Here is a 23,085-nt window from a genome sequence, read left to right on the forward strand (position 1 = left end):
TTTAATTTTGAAAAAAATCGTAATTGTTTATGGAATTAACTTAAAAACAATTAGGAATACCAAAAATCACAAAGTGTAATAAAATGTACGTTTTGCTTTTGCTTCTCTGAATATTTTTGATTTTTTGTTTTCTTGTTAGACAAAAATTGGTTATGCTATGGCTGTTCAAAATTTGCCTAAACTCGTGATTAGTTACCCGTTCAAGCCATTTTAACTACAGCTTTTTCCAAACGAAGCACTTTGAACCGATGAAATTTACAGATCATATAAATAATACATAGACAAAGTAACTTGTGAAGTGGTAATGTTCAAATTTATATGTGATGCTAATTAGGGGGTGATTTTCGCGATTTTTTTACCAAAAAATAAAAGGGACCAACAATATTTTGAGCGTAATTCACTTACTTTTAATATTACAAGTTTTTTTAAAAAACAAAAGTAAACCTATTTTTAAACACTTTAAAAAAGTTAAAATGAATTTTTCCAAAAAAGTGCTCCGTTTTTGGGTTATTTCACATTGAAATATTCGATTTAGAATTTGACGAAGAAGAACCTACTTTTCATTAGCTGCAACTCTGCTTTTACTGGGTCTACAAAACTCACGTATACACCATTTTTTTCAATTTTTTATGTGCTTGTGTTGGGATACACGGCATCTGTTAGTAATCTTCTTATTAAAACAAATCCTTTTAATAATTTTAAATGTCTTTAGCAAAACAAACTACGTTTGTTTATAGTAAATACGATCGACCTAAATTAGCACATATCAGTGTAACAGTTTAGGTTTGACCAAGGTCGGTTTGCAATAACAATAGTATTCATTATTTTTATAACCGAGTCGACTCAGCGCTTTTAACCAAAACAATGTTACTTTCATTATATACCAAAACAATAAACAGGAGAAGACTAATTATTATCTTCTAATTCCATTGCGAAGAGTAAGTCATTAATATTTGAGATCCCAAAGGGAAAACATCACAGCTACTGAGAACTAACGTACCACCAGCTATTTACCGTTAGTACTCTAACTTATAAAATAAATGCATCTACGGTGATACGAGTTATTTCATCAACCCTTATGGTAGGGGGTAACCAACCCCTAATTATCTAAGGTGGCTCAGAAGTCAGGAGCCACCATATGGCGATCCAAGGCCAGGGAAGAACTCAGGACTGGTAAACTGGGACGAGTATGGACAAAACGTCTATGGCTGAGGATCTTGCACCTCGACCACCCTAGAACAGTGTGGTATATAGAAAAAGGATGGAGACGTCAGGCCCGAGACGGAGCTGAGAATGGTATGGAAAATGGAACTTGGTATGGAGATGGAACATCGTGGGACAATGGACAATGCTATGGAACGTGCAGCGAGAACTTTTGGGTGATACGAACACAGACCGTGTAAAAGTGGTAAGTCCATATTAGCTATTTTTATGGTATTTCCTGATTCGTATAATAATTAAGTATTTTATGATATTATTCCTGATTCGTATAACCATATAATAACGTAATATAATCGTAATTTAAGATACATAATCTAAGTTTTACCTATTTTTATCTACCTAGTTTATTTTAATTACCTTATTGGTATTATAAGGAATTTTTTTTACAAATATTATGGTTATTTATAGGACGTAATGATACATTTTTATTTGATATTGATTTTTATTGGATTTTTATATATTTACTAGCATATTTTTATCTTTACTGACTTTTTATCCATTTATTATTTTACCTACTGATTTGTATTACATTTTTTGGTCTACTGATTTTTATGGTGATTTATATTGATTGATATAATGATTTTTTATTGCAATTTACTATATTTTTACTATTTTTGACATAACATTTTATATACATATATATATTTACTATACATCGTAAGACTGTCAAATTTATGCGTTCGTTACGGGTACAGGAATAAGGAAAATGAATATTACAGGAATAAATGAATTATGAATAAATGAGTAGCAACAAAGTTACTTGGGAAGACTTCATCAAAATAGTTGAGGAGATTACGCAAGAAGTAACAAGACAAAGCAGAAGGGTCTTGAAGAAGAAAGTACCTAAATCTAAGGATATACAAGAAGAAGTAACGACACAGTTAATTAAATTGTATAACAAATTCACACATTTAACGAAGAAAAATTGGGAAGCGCTATCGGACAAACAAAGAGAAGCGTGCAACAAATATTTCGGAAAAATAAGAGACAAAGTTATACGCTCATTTCAAGCTGTAAACTTAAGAACAGTAGTTCCAAGTTCAATACACCAACCAATCGACAAGGAAATAGAGGAAGAACAAAGCGACGAAGAAGTAGAAGAGGAAAAAAGTGACGAGGAGATAGAGGAAAAAATTGACGAGGAAATAAAAGAGGGAAAAAGCGACATAAAACAAGATATAAAAATATTAAACATGGCTCTGACAATCAACGAATTTTTGAATATTGCAAGCAAGGTATTGCCCAACGAGTTTGATGGAACCGCAGGGAAATTACAACCATTTTTAGACGCATTAGAGTTACTTGGAAAAATAGCAGAAGGACATGAAGAAACAGCGATAACATTAATAAAAACAAGATTGACTAATAAGGCTAGAAACCTGATAACCACAGAGGATACGATCCCACTTATAGCAGCGGCACTGAAGAAGGAATTAAGAGGCGACAATCCGAAAACGATAATAGACAAGTTAGCAAAGAAAAGGCAAGGAAACAAAGATGCAGCAGTGTACGCATCCGAAGTAGAGGAATTAGCGGAACAGTTGAAGGTAGCATACATAGCGGAAGGAATGCCATTGGAGCTAGCGAAAAAATACACAACGGAAACAGTCGTAGCAACAATGAAACGAAATGTTAATACGGATAGAGCTAAGTTAATCCTGGAGGCAGGTAATTTCACAACACCGCAGGAAGTAGTATCTAAATTTTTATCGATTGATACGACAGAGGAGAACACACAGGGGAGAGTGTTCAATTATAGGACGAATTATGAAAATAGGAGAGGACAACAGCAATACCGAAGAGGATACCATAACAAATACGACAGAGGAAGAAGAAATAACTTCGGACAACGGAACGAAGGAGAAGAAACAGGAAACCAACGGAATTATTCCAACAGAGGATATAGACAATTCAACAACCAAACGTACAGAGGGAACCAGAGAGGAGGACGTAACAGAAACGTAAGGCTACTTGAGTTAGAAGACAGCCAAGAGGAACCAGAAAACCAGAAGTTGGGGTTTTGAATGAACGAAACAAGGAAAGTACACAGTCAGAAGTGGAATATAATATTTACAACTTCGATTTAAACCTAACGAATTTTGTACGAATGAAAACAGGAATCCTAGAAAACACAAATACCTTTATCATAGACACAGGAGCTGATATTTCAATACTGAAATGTTCACAAGATTTTATGAAGGAACATGTGAAACCAAACACAAAAGCGAAAATAAAAGGAGTAACTAAAGGAGAATTACAAACAATGGGAGAAGTTGAAACAACGCTAGAAGTAAAAGGATCTCGATTTGAGCATATCTTTCAGTTAGTGGAACCTAGCTTTCCTATTCCAACCGACGGAATCATTGGGAGAGACTTTATTTCAAATTTTCAATGCATACTAGACTACGCTAACCTTAAAATGCACATTAAAGACGACAACGATTGTTACATTAGTACAAACATTTTGGATAATATAGATAATGACACGATAATAATACCGCCTAGATGTGAAATTTACAGAGTCGTAAAAATTTTTCAAACGCTGAAGAATGACAGGATAGTGGAACAACAGGAAATACAACCAGGAATATTCATAGCGAGAGTAATTATTTCAAGTAATAATCCGTACATCAAAATTTTGAACACAACCTACGAAACAGTAAAAGTAGAGACAAACGCGATCAAAACATTAGACATTAAATTATTCAACACTACCTCGACACCGTAAGGTACAAGAGGACGGCTTAAGTAAGTAAGTATTATTCAACATATATAGACTGATCAACGACAGCAAGGATAGGAAAAAGGAATTACGGGAATCATTGAAGTTAGACATTCCAGAATACATACGCGATAAGTTAGTATCTTTATGTGAAGATTATTCAGATATATTCGCCCTAAGGCATGACATGCTAACATGTAACAACTTCTACGAGCAGAAACTAAGAGTTAAAGACCAAACTCCGGTATACATTAAAAACTATAGGACACCTCATGCACAAACAGAGGAATTAAACCGACAAGTACAAAAACTGAGAGACCAAGGAATAATAGAACCGTCTACATCAGAACACAACAGCCCAGTAGTGCTGGTACCGAAAAAGGCGATAGATGGAAATAAAGCATGGAGATTATGCATAGATTTTAGACAACTGAACAAGAAAATAGTCACAGACAAATTTCCTTTACCAAGGATAGACTCGATACTAGATCAACTAGGAAGAGCAAAATGGTTTTCAGTTATAGACTTAATGTCAGGTTTTCACCAGATACCATTAGAAAAATCATCGAGAAAATACACATCGTTTAGCACAGAAAATGGAGCATTTCAATTTACCAGATTACCTTTTGGATTAAATGTAAGCCCAAATAGCTTTTCAAGGATGATGTCAATAGCATTTTCGGGATTAACACCGGACAAAGCATTTCTTTACATGGACGATATAGTAGTAATAGGAATATCCGAAAAACATCACCTAGACAACCTGAAAAAGACATTCAAGACATGTCGAAAATTCAATTTGAAACTTAACCCAGAAAAATGTCAATTTTTTAGAAGAGAAGTAACATATTTAGGACATGATCTTTCTCAGGAAGGAGTATCACCAGACAAAGCGAAATATGCAACGATTGAACAATACCCGACACCTAAGACAGCGGAAGAAACAAAAAGATCCGTAGCATTTTGTAACTATTATAGACGTTTTATTCAAAATTTTGCTGAAATATGCAGACCACTCAACAGATTATCAAGAAAAGGAGTAGAATTTTTTGGTCAGAAGAATGTGAAAAGGCATTCAATAAGCTTAAATCATCTCTGATGAAGCCACCGATCCTAAAATATCCGGATTTCAATAAACAATTTATACTAACAACAGACGCATCCAACGAGAGTTGTTCAGCAATTTTAAGTCAAGATTATAACGGAATAGACCTACCAATATCATACGCATCAAGAAGTTTCAATAAAGGAGAATGTAATAAACCTATAATCGTTAAGGAATTACTAGCGATTCATTGGGGAATTAATCATTTCAAATGTTATTTATATGGAGCACCAACATTTTTAGTAAAAACGGATCATAAACCACTAACACATTTATTTGCAATGAAAGAACCAACTTCGAAACTTACAAGAATCAGATTAGATTTAGAGGAATACGATTTCGAAATAGAATACATAACAGGGAAAAATAACTATGCAGATAGTCTTTCAAGAATACAAGAATAACATTACATCAACTAAAGAACCTATACATAGACAATACCCATATATTAGCTATAACACGAGCTCAAGCAAGAGAAAATAAGAAGGAAGCAAGGCAAACGAAGGCAAGTGAACTCGCACTACAGCCAGAAGCCCACAAACAAACAGTAAGAAAGGTACTAAATAATTTAGAGGCGCATAGACTACCAATTTTGTCTTTTGGAGCAGAACTAATCTCACCAAGACTGAGCATTAGGGTCAAAAACAAAATAAAGTGCAGCAAGAGCATAGCCACAGGATTCAATCATTTTGATTTAAACCAAATGTTGGCACAGCTTGATAAGCTGGCGGTAGAGAATGCAGTACGTAAAGTAAAAATATACGTAAACGATATTATTTTTAAAGTGTGCACAATTGAGGAATTTATTAAACAAGGAAACGAAATATTGAAGAATGTAGAAATATACATATGTGAAGTACCAGAAACAATTGAAGATGACAAAGAAAAACACAGGTTAATAGAAGAATATCATAATCATCCGATGTTTGGAGGACACGTAGGAAATAACAGACTCATAAAGAAGCTAACAGCAAGATTTAGATGGAAAAATTTGGAAAAAGACGTAAGAAAATACGTTAAACAATGTCATAAATGTCAAATTAACAAACCGAAAAGAACACATGTCGAAGAATTCGTGATATCGGACACTTCTTCCAAACCATGGGACATAGTATACATAGATACGATAGGTCCATTCACTAAAAGTAACGAAGGTAATAGATACTGTATAACAATGTTATGTGAGCTTACGAAATACGCGGTTAGTATACCCGTGTGCAATAAAGAAGCAGAGACAATAGCCCGATGAATTTTTGATCATTTCATACCAACATACGGACTCATGAAGCAAATAAGAACAGACCAAGGCACAGAATATAAAAATGAAGTAATGCAGGAACTAACAAAGCTACTAAAAATAGAGCACAACTTCTCAACGGCATACCATCCACAGTCCATTGGAAGTTGCGAAAAACTGCACAGAACATTAAACGAGTACGTAAGAGCATTCATAGACGAAGACAGAGAAAATTGGGATGTGTGTAGCAGGATGTTCACATACTGCTACAATACAACCCCTAACGCGTATCATGGTTACACACCGGTTGAACTGTTATATGGCAGGAAGGTTAACCTACCGGAAGACCTTACACAGGAGATTCAACCATGTTACAATATAGATGCTTACTACAATGAGTTACGCTACAAACTACAAAGCGCACACGAGGGAGATAGAACCTTCTTACTAAAGCACAAAAAAGAGCGACAAGAAAAGAATAAGCTCAAAGCAACACCACAACACTTTAAAATAGGAGACCTAGTCCTGGTAAAAAGGGAAGAGAATGGTAAGTTTGATAGTCTTTATGTAGGCCCCTTCACAATAACAGAGGTAAATAATGTTAATTGTAAGATCAGATTGGAAAACAATAAAATCAGGGAAATACATAAGAATAGATTATATGCTTACAATCCGAGAACACAGTGAGTGACAAGTGAAACGGGAACAATGTCAATAACGAACATTTTTATTTTTTTTTTTGTATTTAATTATTATTTATAGGAAATAAAAAATGTATATATTGTATTTATTAAAACGCAGTAAGCAGGTGGTGGTACTAATAAAAGAAAAATTTTCTTCCTTTTCCGTAGTCAGAAAATTTTCGGAAGGAAAGGAAGATGTGTTGGGATACACGGCATCTCTTAGTAATCTTCTTATTAAAACAAATCCTTTTAATAATTTTAAATGTCTTTAGCAAAACAAACTACGTTTGTTTATAGTAAATACGATCGACCTAAATTAGCACATATCAGTGTAACAGTTTAGGTTTGACCAAGGTCGGTTTGCAATAACAATAGTATTCATTATTTTTATAACCGAGTCGACTCAGCGCTTTTAACCAAAACAATGTTACTTTCATTATATACCAAAACAATAAACAGGAGAAGACTAATTATTATCTTCTAATTCCATTGCGAAGAGTAAGTCATTAATATTTGAGATCCCAAAGGGAAAACATCACAGCTACTGAGAACTAACGTACCACCAGCTATTTACCGTTAGTACTCTAACTTATAAAATAAATGCATCTACGGTGATACGAGTTATTTCATCAACCCTTATGGTAGGGGGTAACCAACCCCTAATTATCTAAGGTGGCTCAGAAGTCAGGAGCCACCATATGCTATATTTGTGCTAAGAATATTTTTTTCGCTAAAATACTTACTTTTTGAGTTATCTCCGAAAAACCGTCCAAAAACATTTTTTATTTTGTTAATCATGAACATATTCACTCACAAATAACTCGAAAAGTATTGACTTAGTGAAAAAACTCTATAGAAGAAAAGTTGTTTAGAATCCGTCATTTTATCCAATTCCGGTCTTATTTTGAATGTATTTTTTTCATCTTCGAGAGGGGGGTATTCCCCTCCATTTTTTTAAATGGAGTGGATGTAGAATTGTATACTTTTTCTTATATAATAATAGACAATTTCAACTACCTATTCCCAAATTTTCATCCTTCCTTTATTTTTTGGGGTCAGATTGTTCTTTGATCGGGCTAAAATGCTTATTTGATAGAACAATACCGAAGGAATAAATATTGAAAGAAAAAGGGAAAGCAAAAATACTTGAGAAGAACAGAGTGGTTTTCGTCCCGGCCGCTCATGTACTGACAATGCAGGGTGTAACAAAAAGATAGGTCATAAATTAAATTAAATATTTGGGGACCAAAAATAGTTTGACTGTATCTAACTTACCTTAGGACAAATGTGCACATAAAAATAGTTACATCCCTTTGAAGTTACAAAATGAAAATCGATTTTTTCCAATATAAGTATCGAAAACTATTAGATATTTATTATTGAAAATAGTCATGTGATATCTTATGGTAGGAACATCTTAAAAAATATATAAGTAAAAGTTGTGCACCCCATAAAAATTTTATGGGGGATTTGTTCCCTTAAACCCCCCACACACTTTGTGTACGTTTCAATTAAATTATTATTGTGATAACATTAGTTAAATACAATGTTTTTAAAACTTTTTTGCCTCCTAATAGGTACTTTCTGGATAAGCCAGTTTTTATCGAGATATTTTGAACATTTCTTAAATCCACCACATATTTGTAAATGGATAAGTAAAGATTATAGACACCTGGTAATAATATGAAAATTTATGTATAACAATTTACATTTTTTAGGTATATTTTGAAACATATTAAAAAAGAAGTCACACCTCGATAAAAACTATCTTATCGAAAAAATACGAACAGGCAAAAAAGTTTTAAAAACAAGTTAGGTTCAATTGAACTATTTTTGGTCCCAGAATGTGATTTAATTTATGACCTCCCCTTTGGTTACACCCTGCATATTTCCTACAAAACAGCTCACAGAAAAAACAATAGCATTTAACATTAAATTGCTCATTGTATTCGTGGACCTCTAAAAGGCCTATGATAGTCTCCATATCAAAAACTTGTGGTATGAAAAAATGTAATGAAAAATCACGGAACAGACGACACCTACATAAATGCCGTAAAATCACTTTACGATGACAATGAATGTAAAATATCAATCAGGCAAAATTACTCACAACCATTTAAAGACGATAAAGAAATGTAGACAGATGAGACTAAAAATTGATAACTATATCCACATCCTTTTTTGCCGATGATAAACTAATTTTAGTCGAAGACAAAGACAACACCATTTACATGATAAATAACGTGAAAAAAGAATAATTATTATTAAAAAAGATAATCCCGCATAGGAATAAAAGCAAAAAGAGTAGATGGATAAACATAAAACCCACTCAAAACAAAAATCATTGACAAATACCCACAGGCAGGTATATAGGCCAGGGTAATAAGTCAAAAATATACCCTGTTCGTGACACTTCAGCAGCCAGGGTTCTGAAGCGTTTTTTCAACAGGTAATACCTATAGGAACAAATTATAACTTTCCTGCGTAGGATCTGGCAGCCATTTTTATTTATAAACAATTAACTGTCAAAAAATGGCATTTTCCCCTTTTTTTCAAATCAACGGAAAACAGTGAAACTTATGATTTTTTTGTACAAATATCTTCGATATTATGGAAAAAGCTTTAAAATGACGTATTACAAAGTTTGATATACTTATTTATTGTTAATGTAATTGCGAAAAAAGGTAGGAATTGTTAGTGTACATCTTTGAAATTTCTGTCAAATGAGGGTTCTTTGGTGCTTAATATGTGATAAAAATTTCAAAGCGATTCATTCAATTATTTAAATTTTATTCAAATTGTTTATCCCATAGAGCATTTTTTTGCAATAACATAAGTCAGAAAAAAATGACCTTAGAACCATTCCACAGGTGTCAAATGAAAGAGCATGAGCTACATTTTCAATATGGTTTAGAAAAGTGAATAAAGAATGCATTTATTAGTAATAAATAATTATGCAAAAGTATCGTAAATCGTCAATTTTTCTTTATAAACTTTTTGAATAACTTTTTCCAAAAAAATTAACTTTTTTACCCTGTTTTAAATGCACAACTACCAAGTAATGTTATCTATATCATAATTGATAAAAAATTTTAATAAATATGTATAATTTCTTATATAACAAAATAAACAGTTTATAAAGAAAGATTTACGATACTTTTGCATAATTATTTATTACTAATAAATGCATTTTTTATTCACTTTTTTAAACCAAGTTAAAAATATAGCTCATGCTCTTTCATTTGACATCTGTGGAATGGTTCTAACGTCACTTTCTTCTGACTTATGTTATTGCAAAAAAAATTATCTCTGGGATAAACAATTTGAATAAAATTTAAACAATTGAATGAATCGCTTTGAAATTTTTATCACATATTAAGCACCAAAGAACCCTTATTTGACAAAAATTTCAAAGCTGTACACTAATTTTTACCCAAAGAACCCTTATTTGACAAAAATTTCAAAGCTGTACACTAATTTTTACAACAGTTATTGCGAAAATATTTTTTTTTGTAATTCCGACCTTTTTTCGCAATTATATTAACAATAAATGAGTATATCAAACTTTGTAATACGTCATTTTAAAGCTTTTTCCATAATCTCGAAGATATTTGTACTAAAAAAAACCATAAGTTTCAGTGTTTTCCATTGATTTGAAAAAAAAAGTGAAAAATGCCATTTTTGACACTTAATTGTTTATAAATAAAAATGGCCGCCAGATCCTACTCAGGAAATAGTTAGAATTGGCTCTTATAGGTATTACCTGTCGAAAAAACGCTTCAGTACCCTGGCTGTTCAAGTGTCATGGAAAAAACCTTATTACCCTGGACTAATACTGTAATAGATATAACAATTATCCTAAAATAAATTTACAAGTCCAAATAATCTTACCGTAAAACCTCTGGAATTGTTAATATCAAAAGTAGATCTTGCATGACACGCGTTTCTGGTGTCTTTGAGAATCTCCAGACTTGGTGGTTTAATATAAATTATATAAGGTTTCAGCTGGGGCGTCCGTAACATCTTCAGTGCTTGATAATGCGGATTGAGTATACAGACTTTTCCAGCATTTACGATAGCTTTGACACTTTCTGCTGAGGTCCCGTAAAGATTTCCTTTGTATTCACCAAACTCGATGAATTTGCCGTCTTCAATATCTTTCTCCATAATTTCTCTAGCCACAAAGAAATATTCTTTGCCATCTTCTTCACCAGGTTTCATCTGCCGCGTTGTAACTGTTAAAACATTAAAATCACAATTGAATTACTCATTATACTTATGATTTTTTCTAACCAAATTAAAAAATATTTTACAAATAAAAGTAATGGTTAGTTCAGGAAATAGAAATATTATAAACAAAATTAGGGAAATTGTGCAGTCGGGCTAGACGAATAACAGGCCTAACCTTGCATACCGAGCTGCCTCTAATTTTATTTTTCTAATCTTTAAGGGGGTCAATAGTAGTGTAAATTTAAAACCGCGACTGAATTCTGCCGTTGCGTTAACCGCCACCTTGATTTTAAACGAGAACCGTTTTTGCCCAATATCTCCACTTTCAACTTTCCTATAAAAAGTGGTAGGTACTAAAATTGTTAAAAATGTGATTTTCTAGAATTTCGTGCATTTTCTAGATTTTATTATATTTTTTTTTCGTGCGGTCGGTATTTTCCGAGTTATAGTGACAGTTAGAGCATACTTATTGAATTATCTCGTTTATTATTACTTTTACGATAAAAATTAACCTATACAAAAATAAAGAGAGTTAAATTTTATACAATTTTGATCGCTTTCATTTTTTGCTAAAATCAATATTTAGGGTAGTACGTACGCGGTAAAAGGGCGAGCGTAGAACCTGATTGGTTTTATAGCAATTGTTTTTGTTCAATATCTCCGCCATTTTTAACTTTTCGACAAACAATGTAAGGAGTGAATTTGCAAATTGCGATTTTCTACAATTTTTCGAGAGAACCAGTAGCAGATCTATGAGGGGGGGGGAATGGAGAAAAAAATTGTTGAAACCTAATATATTATGGTATACAACCAGCTACTGGGATTTCCCATTGATTTTGTAATAATATATTATCTGATTTGAAACTTAAACTATAGACAGACAAATTCAACCCAGTAAACTCGCTATTAAATAAATTAAGTGAACTTAATGCATATAAATTATTATAATGCATATAAATTATTATTTATGTATGTTTTTTATGTAGTTTGGTTGGTGTTTAATTGGAAATTCCAAAAATGGTATTTAATATAATTCTCTCCATTTTTGTTTATGTACAATTATGTCGTAAAGTTAATAATAAACGAGATAATTCAATGATAATTCTTCCCCTCCCCTTAAACTATTTTCCCCCTTTAAGTCGAAAAATATTAACGGTCTTCTTTAAAATCAAGATGGCGGCGAACACAACGGCGCAATTCAGTCGCGATTGTAAATTCACATTACTTTTCACGTCCCCTAAAGGTTAGAATGATAAAATTTGTGGCAGCTCGAAAACGAAATTCAATCCAATATGCTCCCCCACCCCCTTCTACACTATTTTCCCCCTTAACTCGGATAATATCGACCGCACGAAAAAAATTCTTAAATAGTAGTTTTAATAAAAAATGTTTAATAAAACTGGAATAATGATGCGGCTGTAGTTTCGTGTTGCAACGAAATTGAAAACGGTTATTCATTTTTGAGTACTTTTAATATAATTTGGGATATTAGACTGGCATACTACCAATTGACGATCAGGGGTAGATCAGAGCATTTTGAATAGGCCTGGTGAACCTCGGATAGACTTGGAGTTTTGAACATAGGGAAAAACTAGGTTATGAACAAACTAATACATAAAATATGCTTGTACAAAATAGGATAAATTTTCTTCCGAATAACCTTCGGATCTTAATAATTGGGTTAAGTTATATGGTTTGGTGATTTTGGGTATTTTGGTTATTTCTTCATTTAATAGTTTTACTTCATTAATTATTTTAGAACAGCCTAATATCATGTGCTTCGTTGTATCTTCTTTTGCGCGTGGACAATTAGGAGAATCACTTAATTTTACTTTAAAAGGATGGGGACGTATTTTTGGCTGCAATGCTATTCAAATAGGGATTAATTTTTTTCGAATCCTGAGAAAACTAATAAGTATTTTTGAAAAATTTAAACGCAGAATGAAAGATTACGTTATTAAAAAGGGCCGAAAGTCCCTGAGAACTTCTATAATGTTTATTTTAATAAGTTACAGGGGTGAAAAACTAAGAGAAAATTTAGTGTTATTTTTAATTTCAAATATCTAATTCAAAATAAACTTTTTATTTATTCTAAGGGACTTTCGGCCCTCGGTAATAATTTAGTCTTTCATTCGGCGTTTAGATTTTTAAAAAATATTTATTGGTTTTTTCAGGATTCGAAAAAAATGAACACAATGTCCGTGGTAATATTTTCCAAATCTATCTTTGTCATACAATGCACTCAGTCGAATAGAATATTGTCAGGATAATGTCAGTCAGACACTGACAATCAGTGACAATTTTAAATATTTGAAATGAATCGGGAATATTTTGAGTTGTTGATTAAATAATATTGATATATAGTGTATTTGATAAATAAATGATTTAAGACGTGAACTTTATAAAAAGTTATTTATTGTGTATTATTTATGGAAGATAGAAGCAGAGAATACATCAAGATATATTCTGTGATCCAAGTATTTTGTTGTTAAAGATGTTCAAAATTGTAAGCGTTCCATAGTAACAATATATTATTAAAAAATCACTTTAACACTTTTCCTCTTTTCTCGATTGAGTATTAGTTTTTGTTGTAGGTACATACAGTCGGAAAAATGAAAGAATACAAATGAACGAACAGATAAAACACGCTGTATTTTCCTGTCACCGTGCCACAAAGAAAATTGTCCAGTGTAAGTACATGTAACAATAATTATTACATGTGCTTGCGCTGGCCAATTTTTTGTCTGACACGGTGACAGGAAAATACAGCGTGTTTTATATGTTCGTTCATGGGTATTCTTTCATTTTTCCTACTGTATAAATTATTACAATCACTGAATACATAGTTAGTGAAAAAATTATCACATTTTTATTAACTTGCAATTATACAAAAAATAACAGTTATCCAAGAACATTCAAAAGCCATCTCTTTAAGTTAGTTATGACATTGTCAAGTAGAACTACATTCTAGTAATATTTACATATCCATACCAGTGTGAATTTTACTACACGTAATTTGCCATGTAAAGACAGAAAAGGTAGGGATAGCCGTAAAATATTTGCGAATTATGTACCCATAGCCTTAAAGTTATACTGAGGGGTTAAACATGGTTAATAGTCCAGGAACTGAAACTTTTCAGCTCGCAATTTTTACAGAATGGATCGATTTGCTTGAAAATTTGAGAATAAGTAGTGGATAGTCCAAGGATCAAAATCTATATGAAGGCGAAAGGGGGTGGTTGCCATCCCACCTTGGGGGTGAAAATTTTTTATTATATTTTGGCCGCAAAAGTTAATAAAAACTTTCATTTTAAGCAAAAAATGTTTTAATAATTTTTTTGATAAAATTAATATTTTTCGATTTATTCACTATCGAAAGTGTTAGTTTTATATCGAAAAATCAATGTTTTTCGATATTATACTCATTTACGATTCACTCAATTTTTGCCATAGAAAAATGTTTTTCAAACCAAGCTCTTGGGATTTAAATAACCTACAATCTCATATTTGAACATTTTTTCGTATCTCTGATGCTAATCTTTCTGGTCTGAAGAAAATGGCATTTTTTACCAAACTACAAAAATTCGTTATTCGCTTTGACTCCAGTTTTTTTTTAAACTAATCATTCTAAGCCAGTCAATCTTCTGGAATCTATTACTAATACATAAATAAAGAAGTATTAATAAGACCAATCACTAAAAACACTGCTAACTTACATTATTAAGCTTCCAATTGGATATATTTTTTTTTTCAAAAAAATATATTGATTTTTAACCGTAACTTTTTTAACTAATTTATCTCTATACTCCTTCCGTTTTGCCGTCCACCATCACCCCCAGGTATTTGAAGCAATCTACTCTCTGGAATGTGTTTTCACCTATCTTTATTTCTGTTATTCTGTTTACATTGTCTCTTGTGCTTATAAGGTATTTTGTTTTATTCTGATTGATTATTAATCCTCTCGTCTTTGCTTCTCTTACCAGGGTTAAAAGTACCTCTTCTACCAGTCCTAGGTCATCCGCATATCCTATGATCTGTGTTGAGCTTTGAATAATTGTCTTTTTCAGTCCTGTGTCCCTAATCACTCCTTCTAGAGCGATATTAAATAGTGTCGTTGACAGACACTCCTTGTCTTACCCCAAGTTCTATTTTTATGTCGTTTGTATCTCATTTGTTTTAACTTTTGCTGTTGAGTCTTTCATTGTCATTCTAGTTAGTCTTATTAATTTTACCGGTATCTCCATTTTTTTCATTTCCTTTAATAATTGTTGTCTGTATATACTGTCGAAGGCCTGCTGGAAGTCGATGAATAGTATGTGTAATTCTATGTCATGTTCATAGCTTTTTCAATTGTTTGTGTTAGTACGTGTATTGCATCTATTGTTGATCTTCCTTTTCTGAAGCCCTGTTGGTATGGTCCTATAATTTTTTCTGTGTATTGATTTAGTCGGTTTCTTATAATTGTGGTCAATATCTTATACGTTGTATTTAGTAGCATAATTGCTCTGTAGTTGCAGCACTTAGCTGGATCTCCTTTCTTAAATATTGGTGCGATATGTCCGTTTTTCCATTCTATGGCATGCTTTCGTCCTTCCAAATTGTAACCATTAACTTGTGCATTTGCATGTTATTACAAGTTTTAATTGTCAATAGCTCACTCAGTTTTTGTCATAGAAAAAATATTTGCTAACCCCGTTCTTGGGAATTAAATAAGCTACAATTTTATTAAGGTCAATGACTAATTTTAATTAGGGTGGTAAGTAGGGGGAAGTTTTCGATCACTTTTTCGCTGAAAAAAATAGGGACTGACATTCTTTTCATAATAAGTCACTTAGTTTTTGAGCTAGAGACTTTTTTATTTCTGTAGATAGATATTTTTAAATACTTTAAATTAGCTTGAACAAGTTATCCTCGAAAAATGCACAGTTTTCCCGTCTTTTGAGTTTGAAACTACAATATTTAGCATTTGACGAAGAAGAGCTAACATATAATAAAATATAGCTCGATTACTATTGGCCTTAGAGAAAATAAAAAAAAAAACCGTTTTGTTTATTTTTTCAAAAGGTACATTTTTGTTAAGAGGATGGGTACGTATTTTCGGCTGCAATGCTATTCAAATGGGGATTCATTTTTTTCGAATCCTGAGAAAACTAATAAGTATTTTTGAAAAATTTAAACGCAGAATGAAATATTACGTTATTGACGAGGGCCGAACGTCCCTGAGAACTTCTATAATATTTATTTTAATAAGTTACAGGGGTGAAAAACTAAGAGAAAATTTAGTGTGATATTTAATTTAAAATATCTCATTTAAAATAAACTTTTTATTTATTCTGAGGGACTTTCGGCCCTCGGTAATAATATAGTGTTTCATTCTGCGTTTAAATTTTTCAAAAATATTTATTTGATTTTTCAGGATTCGAAAAAAATAAACACAATGTCCGTGGTAATATTTCAACGCACTCAGTCGAATAGAATATTGCCAGCATACTGTCAGTCAAACAGTGACAATCAGTGACAATTTTAAATATTTGACATGGCGTCGGGAATATTTTGAGTTGTTGATTAAATAATATTGATATATAGTGTATTTGATAAATAATTGATTTATGTAAGACGTGAACTTAATAAAAAGTTATTTATTGTGTATTATTTGTGGTAGATCCAAGCAGAGAATACATCAGGATAATATATTCTGTGATCCAAGTATTTTGTTGTTAAAAATGTTCAAAATTGTAAGCGTTCCATAGTAACAATATATTATTAAAAAATCACTTAAACACTTTTCCTCTTTTCTCGATTGAGTATTAGTTTTTGTTGTACATATAAATTATTACAATCACTGAATACATAGTTAGTGAAAAAATTATCACATTTATTAACTGAATTAATAATTTGCAATTATAAAAATAACAGTTATCCAAGAACATTCAAAAGCCATCTCTTTAAATTAATGATGACATTTTCAAGTAGAATGACATTCTAGTAATGCTTACATATCCATACCAGTGTGAATTTTACAACACGTAATTTGCCGTGTAAAGACAAAAAAAGTAGGGATACCCGTAAAATATTTGCGAATTATGTACCAATGGCCTTAAGCAAAGTTGTTTTGATAAAACGAAAACTTTTTGAGTTATTAGCAGAAAACTGATTAAAAACATTGATTTTTTCGATGCATCAACAGACAAAATGGATGAGATAGAATATGGCAAAATGTTACGATAGACCCTTATAACTTTGAAAGAGTGGAGAGTTTTAAGTACCTCGGAGCAACAACCACTGCAGATAACGATATCACGGAAGAGATTAAAGGAAGAATGCAGCAAACAGATGTATGTATAGCCTCCACAATACTATTAAATTTAAGAGCCTAACACGAGCATCAAAGATCAGAATATATATAACAGTGATTAGACCGGTGCTCATGTGTGGGTATAAGACGTGGACTCTGACCAAAGCAATTGAAAGGAAACTTGGATGTTTTGAGGGAAAAATCCTCATAAGAACCTTTGGACCTTATCACGACCCTAATAGCAACCAATACCGAATGAGAACAAATGCTGAGGTCACGCAGATGTATAGGACGAGCGACGTAGTCCAACAAATTAAATCTCAGCGTCTAAGATGGGCTGGCCATGTCCATAGACTACCTAATAACCGCCTTGCCAAGCTGATATGGGAGGAAGCCCCCCCAAAAAGAAGAAGGCCCTTAGGACGCCCACGAATGCGATGGAGAGACAATATATGGTCAGATTTAACAATGGGGCTACCCACTAACCCAACATTCATGGACGACCGTTCAAGATGGAGGCGAGTTGTGCAGTCAGCCAAGACTCACCCCAGGTTATAACGCTACCAGAAGATATTTTAGCAGAGTTACCACTACTTTTGCAAATAAATAATAAATTGGTGTACTTTTTAGAGCTCATGACACAGTATTAGACACTTATTTACTACGTGATCAATTTTTTCTAGTTGACTTTTTGACGTCTGGTCATAGAAAAAACAACCATAATCCAGTATTGACCTAATGTAGGATTTGTACAGCAGGATTACTAAATTTGGATTTGACCACCATACTGACTGTAATTCCTTTTTATATTTTCTGGATTATATTATGATCCATGTGATTTTCTATGTCATTTTTTATCCAGACTCATTCCTAAGTATTTTACGGATACATGTACGTCCAATGTTATTTCGGTTGGAATGGTTTTTCTTTTTCTCGTAAAAATGAACACTAATGTTTTTTTTCTAGAAATTTTTAGACCATTACACCATACATTGAGGTTCTTATAAGCTATATTTATTGTTTTGCTCTCCTTCTTCAATATATTGATATACTTAATATACAGGGTGAGGCAAATAAAGGACCTATTAGAAATATCTCGAGAACTAAAGGCAACAGAATCATGAAAATTTGAATTAAGGGGATTTGAAGAGTCATCTATTTAATGAATATATTTTCATCTATTTGCTACTTCCGGTTATACCGGAAGTTGCTTATAACTTCGTTTTTTTTTAATGAGACACCCTGTATATTTTTACATTTTTGGATTCTCTTCGATGTCTTCTTTCTTAAAATATGAGGTTTTGTAATGTTATACAAGGTATTTTAAAAGATAATTACGTTTTTTTATTAATTTCGTAGCACCATTCACACCCTGTAGAATTGTAGTAGTTTGACATCTAAAACTCTATTTACGTTCAAATGATTTTTAATATAGTCTACTATTGTTAAGAATCATTAGTATAGCTAAATTTTTAATTAAATCTAACACCCTGTATTTTAGTATTCTAATGAAATGATATTTTATGGTACTTTTTTATTTCTTAAGCATTCTCGATACCTAACTGCTTTAATTTGTGCTTAATTGTTAATCGCACCAACAATCTTATTTACGTAGGTATTTTGATAGCTAAACTTATTGGTAATTTTAAGGATCAGTCTGGTTTAATATGTATTTATTTCTGAAAAATTATTTGTGATTGAATTTTTTTACGGCCAACCTAATAAAATTTTACGTATTTTTTGTTGCAATTAATGTTTAGCTTGAATCACCAATAACTCACAAATTAAAGCAATTAGGTATAGGGAATACTTATAAAATAAAAAAAAGTACCATGAAATATCATTTCATTACAATACTAAAATACAAGGTGTTCCGTTTAAGAAACCTTAGAAAATATTCATTCCGAGTTTCGACCAACCCTGTATACTAAAATTTCAAAATTAGCTATACTAATTATTCTTAACAATAGCAGACTATATTAAAAATCACTTGAACATAAGCAAAGTTTTTAATGTGAAACTATTACAATTCTACAGGGTGTGAATGTTACTACGAAATTAATAAAAAAACGTAAATATCTTTTAAAATACCTTGTATAATATTACAAATCCTCATATCTTAAGAAAGACGATATCGAGGAGAATCCAAAAATTTAAAAACATACAATAATGTCCCATTAAAAAAGTCAGTAAGTAAGTAAGTAAGTAAGGTATTATTTATTGTCAAAAAATTTTTACAATTTGTGGACAAAGCTTATACAAAATAAAAAATACAATAAAAAACAAAAAATAATAAAAACTACAAACAAAATAAAAATAGAAACAGACACCAAATAAATGGCGTGAGTTATACTACTTAAATACAATTTTATAGTTATTAAGTACACATTAAAAAAATTTTAAAAATTTTGCAAACAATATGTATACAACGTCAGAGCAAAAAGAAGGCGAACGAGGAAAAAGGAAAGGGAAAGTAAATCAAAAGATCTATGCCGCTGCAAATATGTACAAAAGTACTCGAAAGTAATAATCCTGCAAGTCAATTTGCTGATTTTTAATCGTTTATAAAAAAAAGTCATTCACTGTATAAAAAGCTCTCTCAAGCAAATAAGCTTTCAAGGCCTTGCGAAAAGCGGGAAATGCTGCAATAGATTTGATGTTAGATGGCAGGTGATTGTGCATTTTTCTCGAATTGTATAGTATAGAGCACTTAACCAGCTCAGACCGTGGGGTTGGCAGATAAAGATTATGCTCCACGTTTCTAAGGGGATATTTGTGAGTGGGTCTCTCTGGACCTTCTGATGCATGTTTGCGGATTAAACAAACGGATTCAAAAACAAACAAAGAAGGAAGAGTTAATATTTTAAATTTTTTAAAGAATTCCTGACAATGAACTCTGGAAGGGCGTACCGAAGATGAGACTCAAAAAGGTCATAATAAACGGTCCTAGCTGTTGACAAATTCATTTCCGTAGCAACTGATCTTAGCGCAAAACAAGCAGAACTTAATTTTTTGTGTAAGGCATCAATGTGCAAGTTCCATTTTAGAGACTTATCCACAATAAGCCCTAAGAACTTCACCGATTCAACTACCTCTAGACTGTTGTTATTAAGTACTAAAGGTTGCATCATGCTGTTGTAAGGTAGGACTTTGGTTTTAGAAACGCTAAATAACAGGAGATTCGAATCGCACCACGATTTAATGGTGACTAGGTCTGTAGCTATGGTATTGCGAAGATCCATAATATCCGTGTTACTCCAAGTAATACTAATATCATCTGCAAAGAGACATATTTTACCTTTAATGTTCAGACTAGAGATGTCATTTATGTATATCAGAAACAATAAAGAGCCTAGAACTGAACCCTGAGGTACCCCACATTCTAATGGCATGCAAGAAGACGTCTTCGTGTCAACCCTTACAAACTGACTTCTTTTATTAAGATATGATTTAAGCCATTTAAGAGCCTTTCCCCTAAATCCATAGTGCTGTAATTTGTCAGTCAAGATGTTATGGTTTACACATTCGAATGCTTTAGAGAAATCACAGAAAATTGTTGCTGTAGAGTGATGGTTGTTTAGACTGGAGTAAACATGATCAAAAAGGAAGAACATAGCATCATTCGTGCATTTGTCACTCAGGAATCCAAATTGATGTGGAGTAAGCAATTTGTATTTCAACAGAAAAGATAAGATTCTTTTTTTTTTACCAGACTTTCAATTATCTTCGACAACGTGGGCAGGAGTGCAATAGGGCGATAATTCGAAGCAAGATCTTTATCGCCTCCTTTGTGTATAGGAATAATTATCGCTATCTTAAGGCAGCTTGGCAAAAACTCCAGTTTCGAATGACCTGTTTATTAAGGTAGTAAGATGGTTTAAAGTGCAATCAGGTAGAACAGAAAACATTTTAAGAGTGAGGCCATCAGTCCCAGATGACGATTTGTTTTTAATGTCATTTATTGTAGAGCGTAGTTCACCTAATACTATGGGTGTAAAAAAGAAAGTATTTACATTCTTATGAGAAAGATATGAAATCGGATCCTGAGAAGGAGGTATAGTATTTGTTAAATTTTTTGCCACATTTACAAAGTAATTGTTCAGGGTCTCAGGAGAAGTCGAGATTGTGGTGGGAGAAGAAGTCTTATCTCTCAGTTCATTTACGATAGACCACGTTTCCTTAGCAACATTACCTGACGAAAAACGAAGTTATAAGCAACTTCCGGTATAACCGGAAGTTGCAAAGAGATGAAAATATTTTCATTTAATAGATCATTCTCCAAAACCTCTTCATTCCAATTTTCATGATTCTGTTGCCTTTAGTTCTCGAGATATTTCTAATAGACCAGTTATCTGCCTCGCCCTATAAAAAAATATCATCGGCGTATTGTAGTATAGAAATGGTTTCACTCTATTTCACAATATTATCATTAAAAAGCAGCTGTGAAATGAAAACGTGAAAAATATGAACCATTTACTGATGGTTTGTCTATTGGAGTATAATTTTCAACTGGTAAAGGACATGGTTTAATTATCACTCTTATTGTAAAAGATTAAGATATGTTGATCAAGGTTAGTTTGTTGATCAAGGTTTGTTAGGATTTGTTTCAAGCTCTACGAAAGACTATCAAGAAGAAATGACTTTTCGAATATTATTTTGGTCAAATTATACATTTCGCACTTATCAATTATATCGCAGTCGTGTTATAATGCTCTTGTTTTCATTCACTACACATTTCGAAACACAATTAAAAATAAATGTTCAAAAAATAATTGTCCCATTACTTACAAGGAGTCGGCGTCCTATATTTGCCAGGATTGGTATCGATGAGTCTTCTTTTCAATTCGTTTCTTCCAATACCAGGCGCGCCGATGAGTACAATCGGTCTATACATACCAGGCCTCGGATACAATTTGGCCACTTCTTCGTAAGTGGCTAGCTGCTCCCGGTCGAAATCATCATTTTCAGCTATATCATAGATAATCTTTTTAGTTTTAGGTTTAGATGCACAACGAGGGGATTTCGGGAACTGACTGCAGGTTAGAACAGGCAAAGCTGAAACAGAGCAAAGCCCTACGGCCGCCAAAATGGTAATGGTTAGTTATGTTAATGAATGATTTAGCATGCATGGATAGGATTTTAACTAAGTGACTGAATGTCCTGGATGCAAGATGTCTTGTTTTTGTAAGAGATAGATACCTAGATATTGATTCCATCACTTTTATTATTATTAGAATTAGTATTATTGTTAGCATTATTAAATAATACCGTATTAAACACAAATAAAAATTTTTAAAACAAATTGAACGATTATATCTAGTTTACCATATGGTAAATGAAATACTGATGAAATAAATTATATTATATAATTCTATTTAACAAAAACCTGATAAATACTCTCGGTATTCATTACATTTTGTGAAAATGGTTCTAGAGTGGCCAAACTTAGATCTCTTCGCCATCTATTCTGGCGTCTTCCTACTAATAGTTTGCCATGTACTCTATACTTTTCTCTATATTTTATAATATATATTATATTACTATATATGACTAATTCATACCTTTCACCTCTCAACACATGACCTAACTATT

The 23,085-nt window shown here is 32.2% G+C and overlaps 1 protein-coding gene across 3 annotated transcripts in view; it reads right to left on the reverse strand.

The window, feature by feature from the left end:
* LOC114324565 (MAGUK p55 subfamily member 7) overlaps positions 1-23,085 on the reverse strand; it is a 109,402-nt gene that overhangs the window by 9,661 nt on the left and 76,656 nt on the right. For all 3 annotated transcript variants that reach the window (XM_028272429.2, XM_028272430.2, XM_050657179.1), the window contains 2 exons: positions 22,282-22,461; positions 10,860-11,203 (listed from right to left, as the gene is read on the reverse strand). In XM_028272429.2, coding sequence (XP_028128230.1) covers positions 10,860-11,203; positions 22,282-22,461 — 524 coding nt within the window. The remainder of the gene's footprint in view (positions 1-10,859; positions 11,204-22,281; positions 22,462-23,085) is intronic.

Source organism: Diabrotica virgifera, chromosome 7 (genome assembly GCF_917563875.1).
Source record: "Diabrotica virgifera virgifera chromosome 7, PGI_DIABVI_V3a".
Taxonomy (NCBI): Eukaryota; Metazoa; Arthropoda; class Insecta; order Coleoptera; family Chrysomelidae; genus Diabrotica; species Diabrotica virgifera.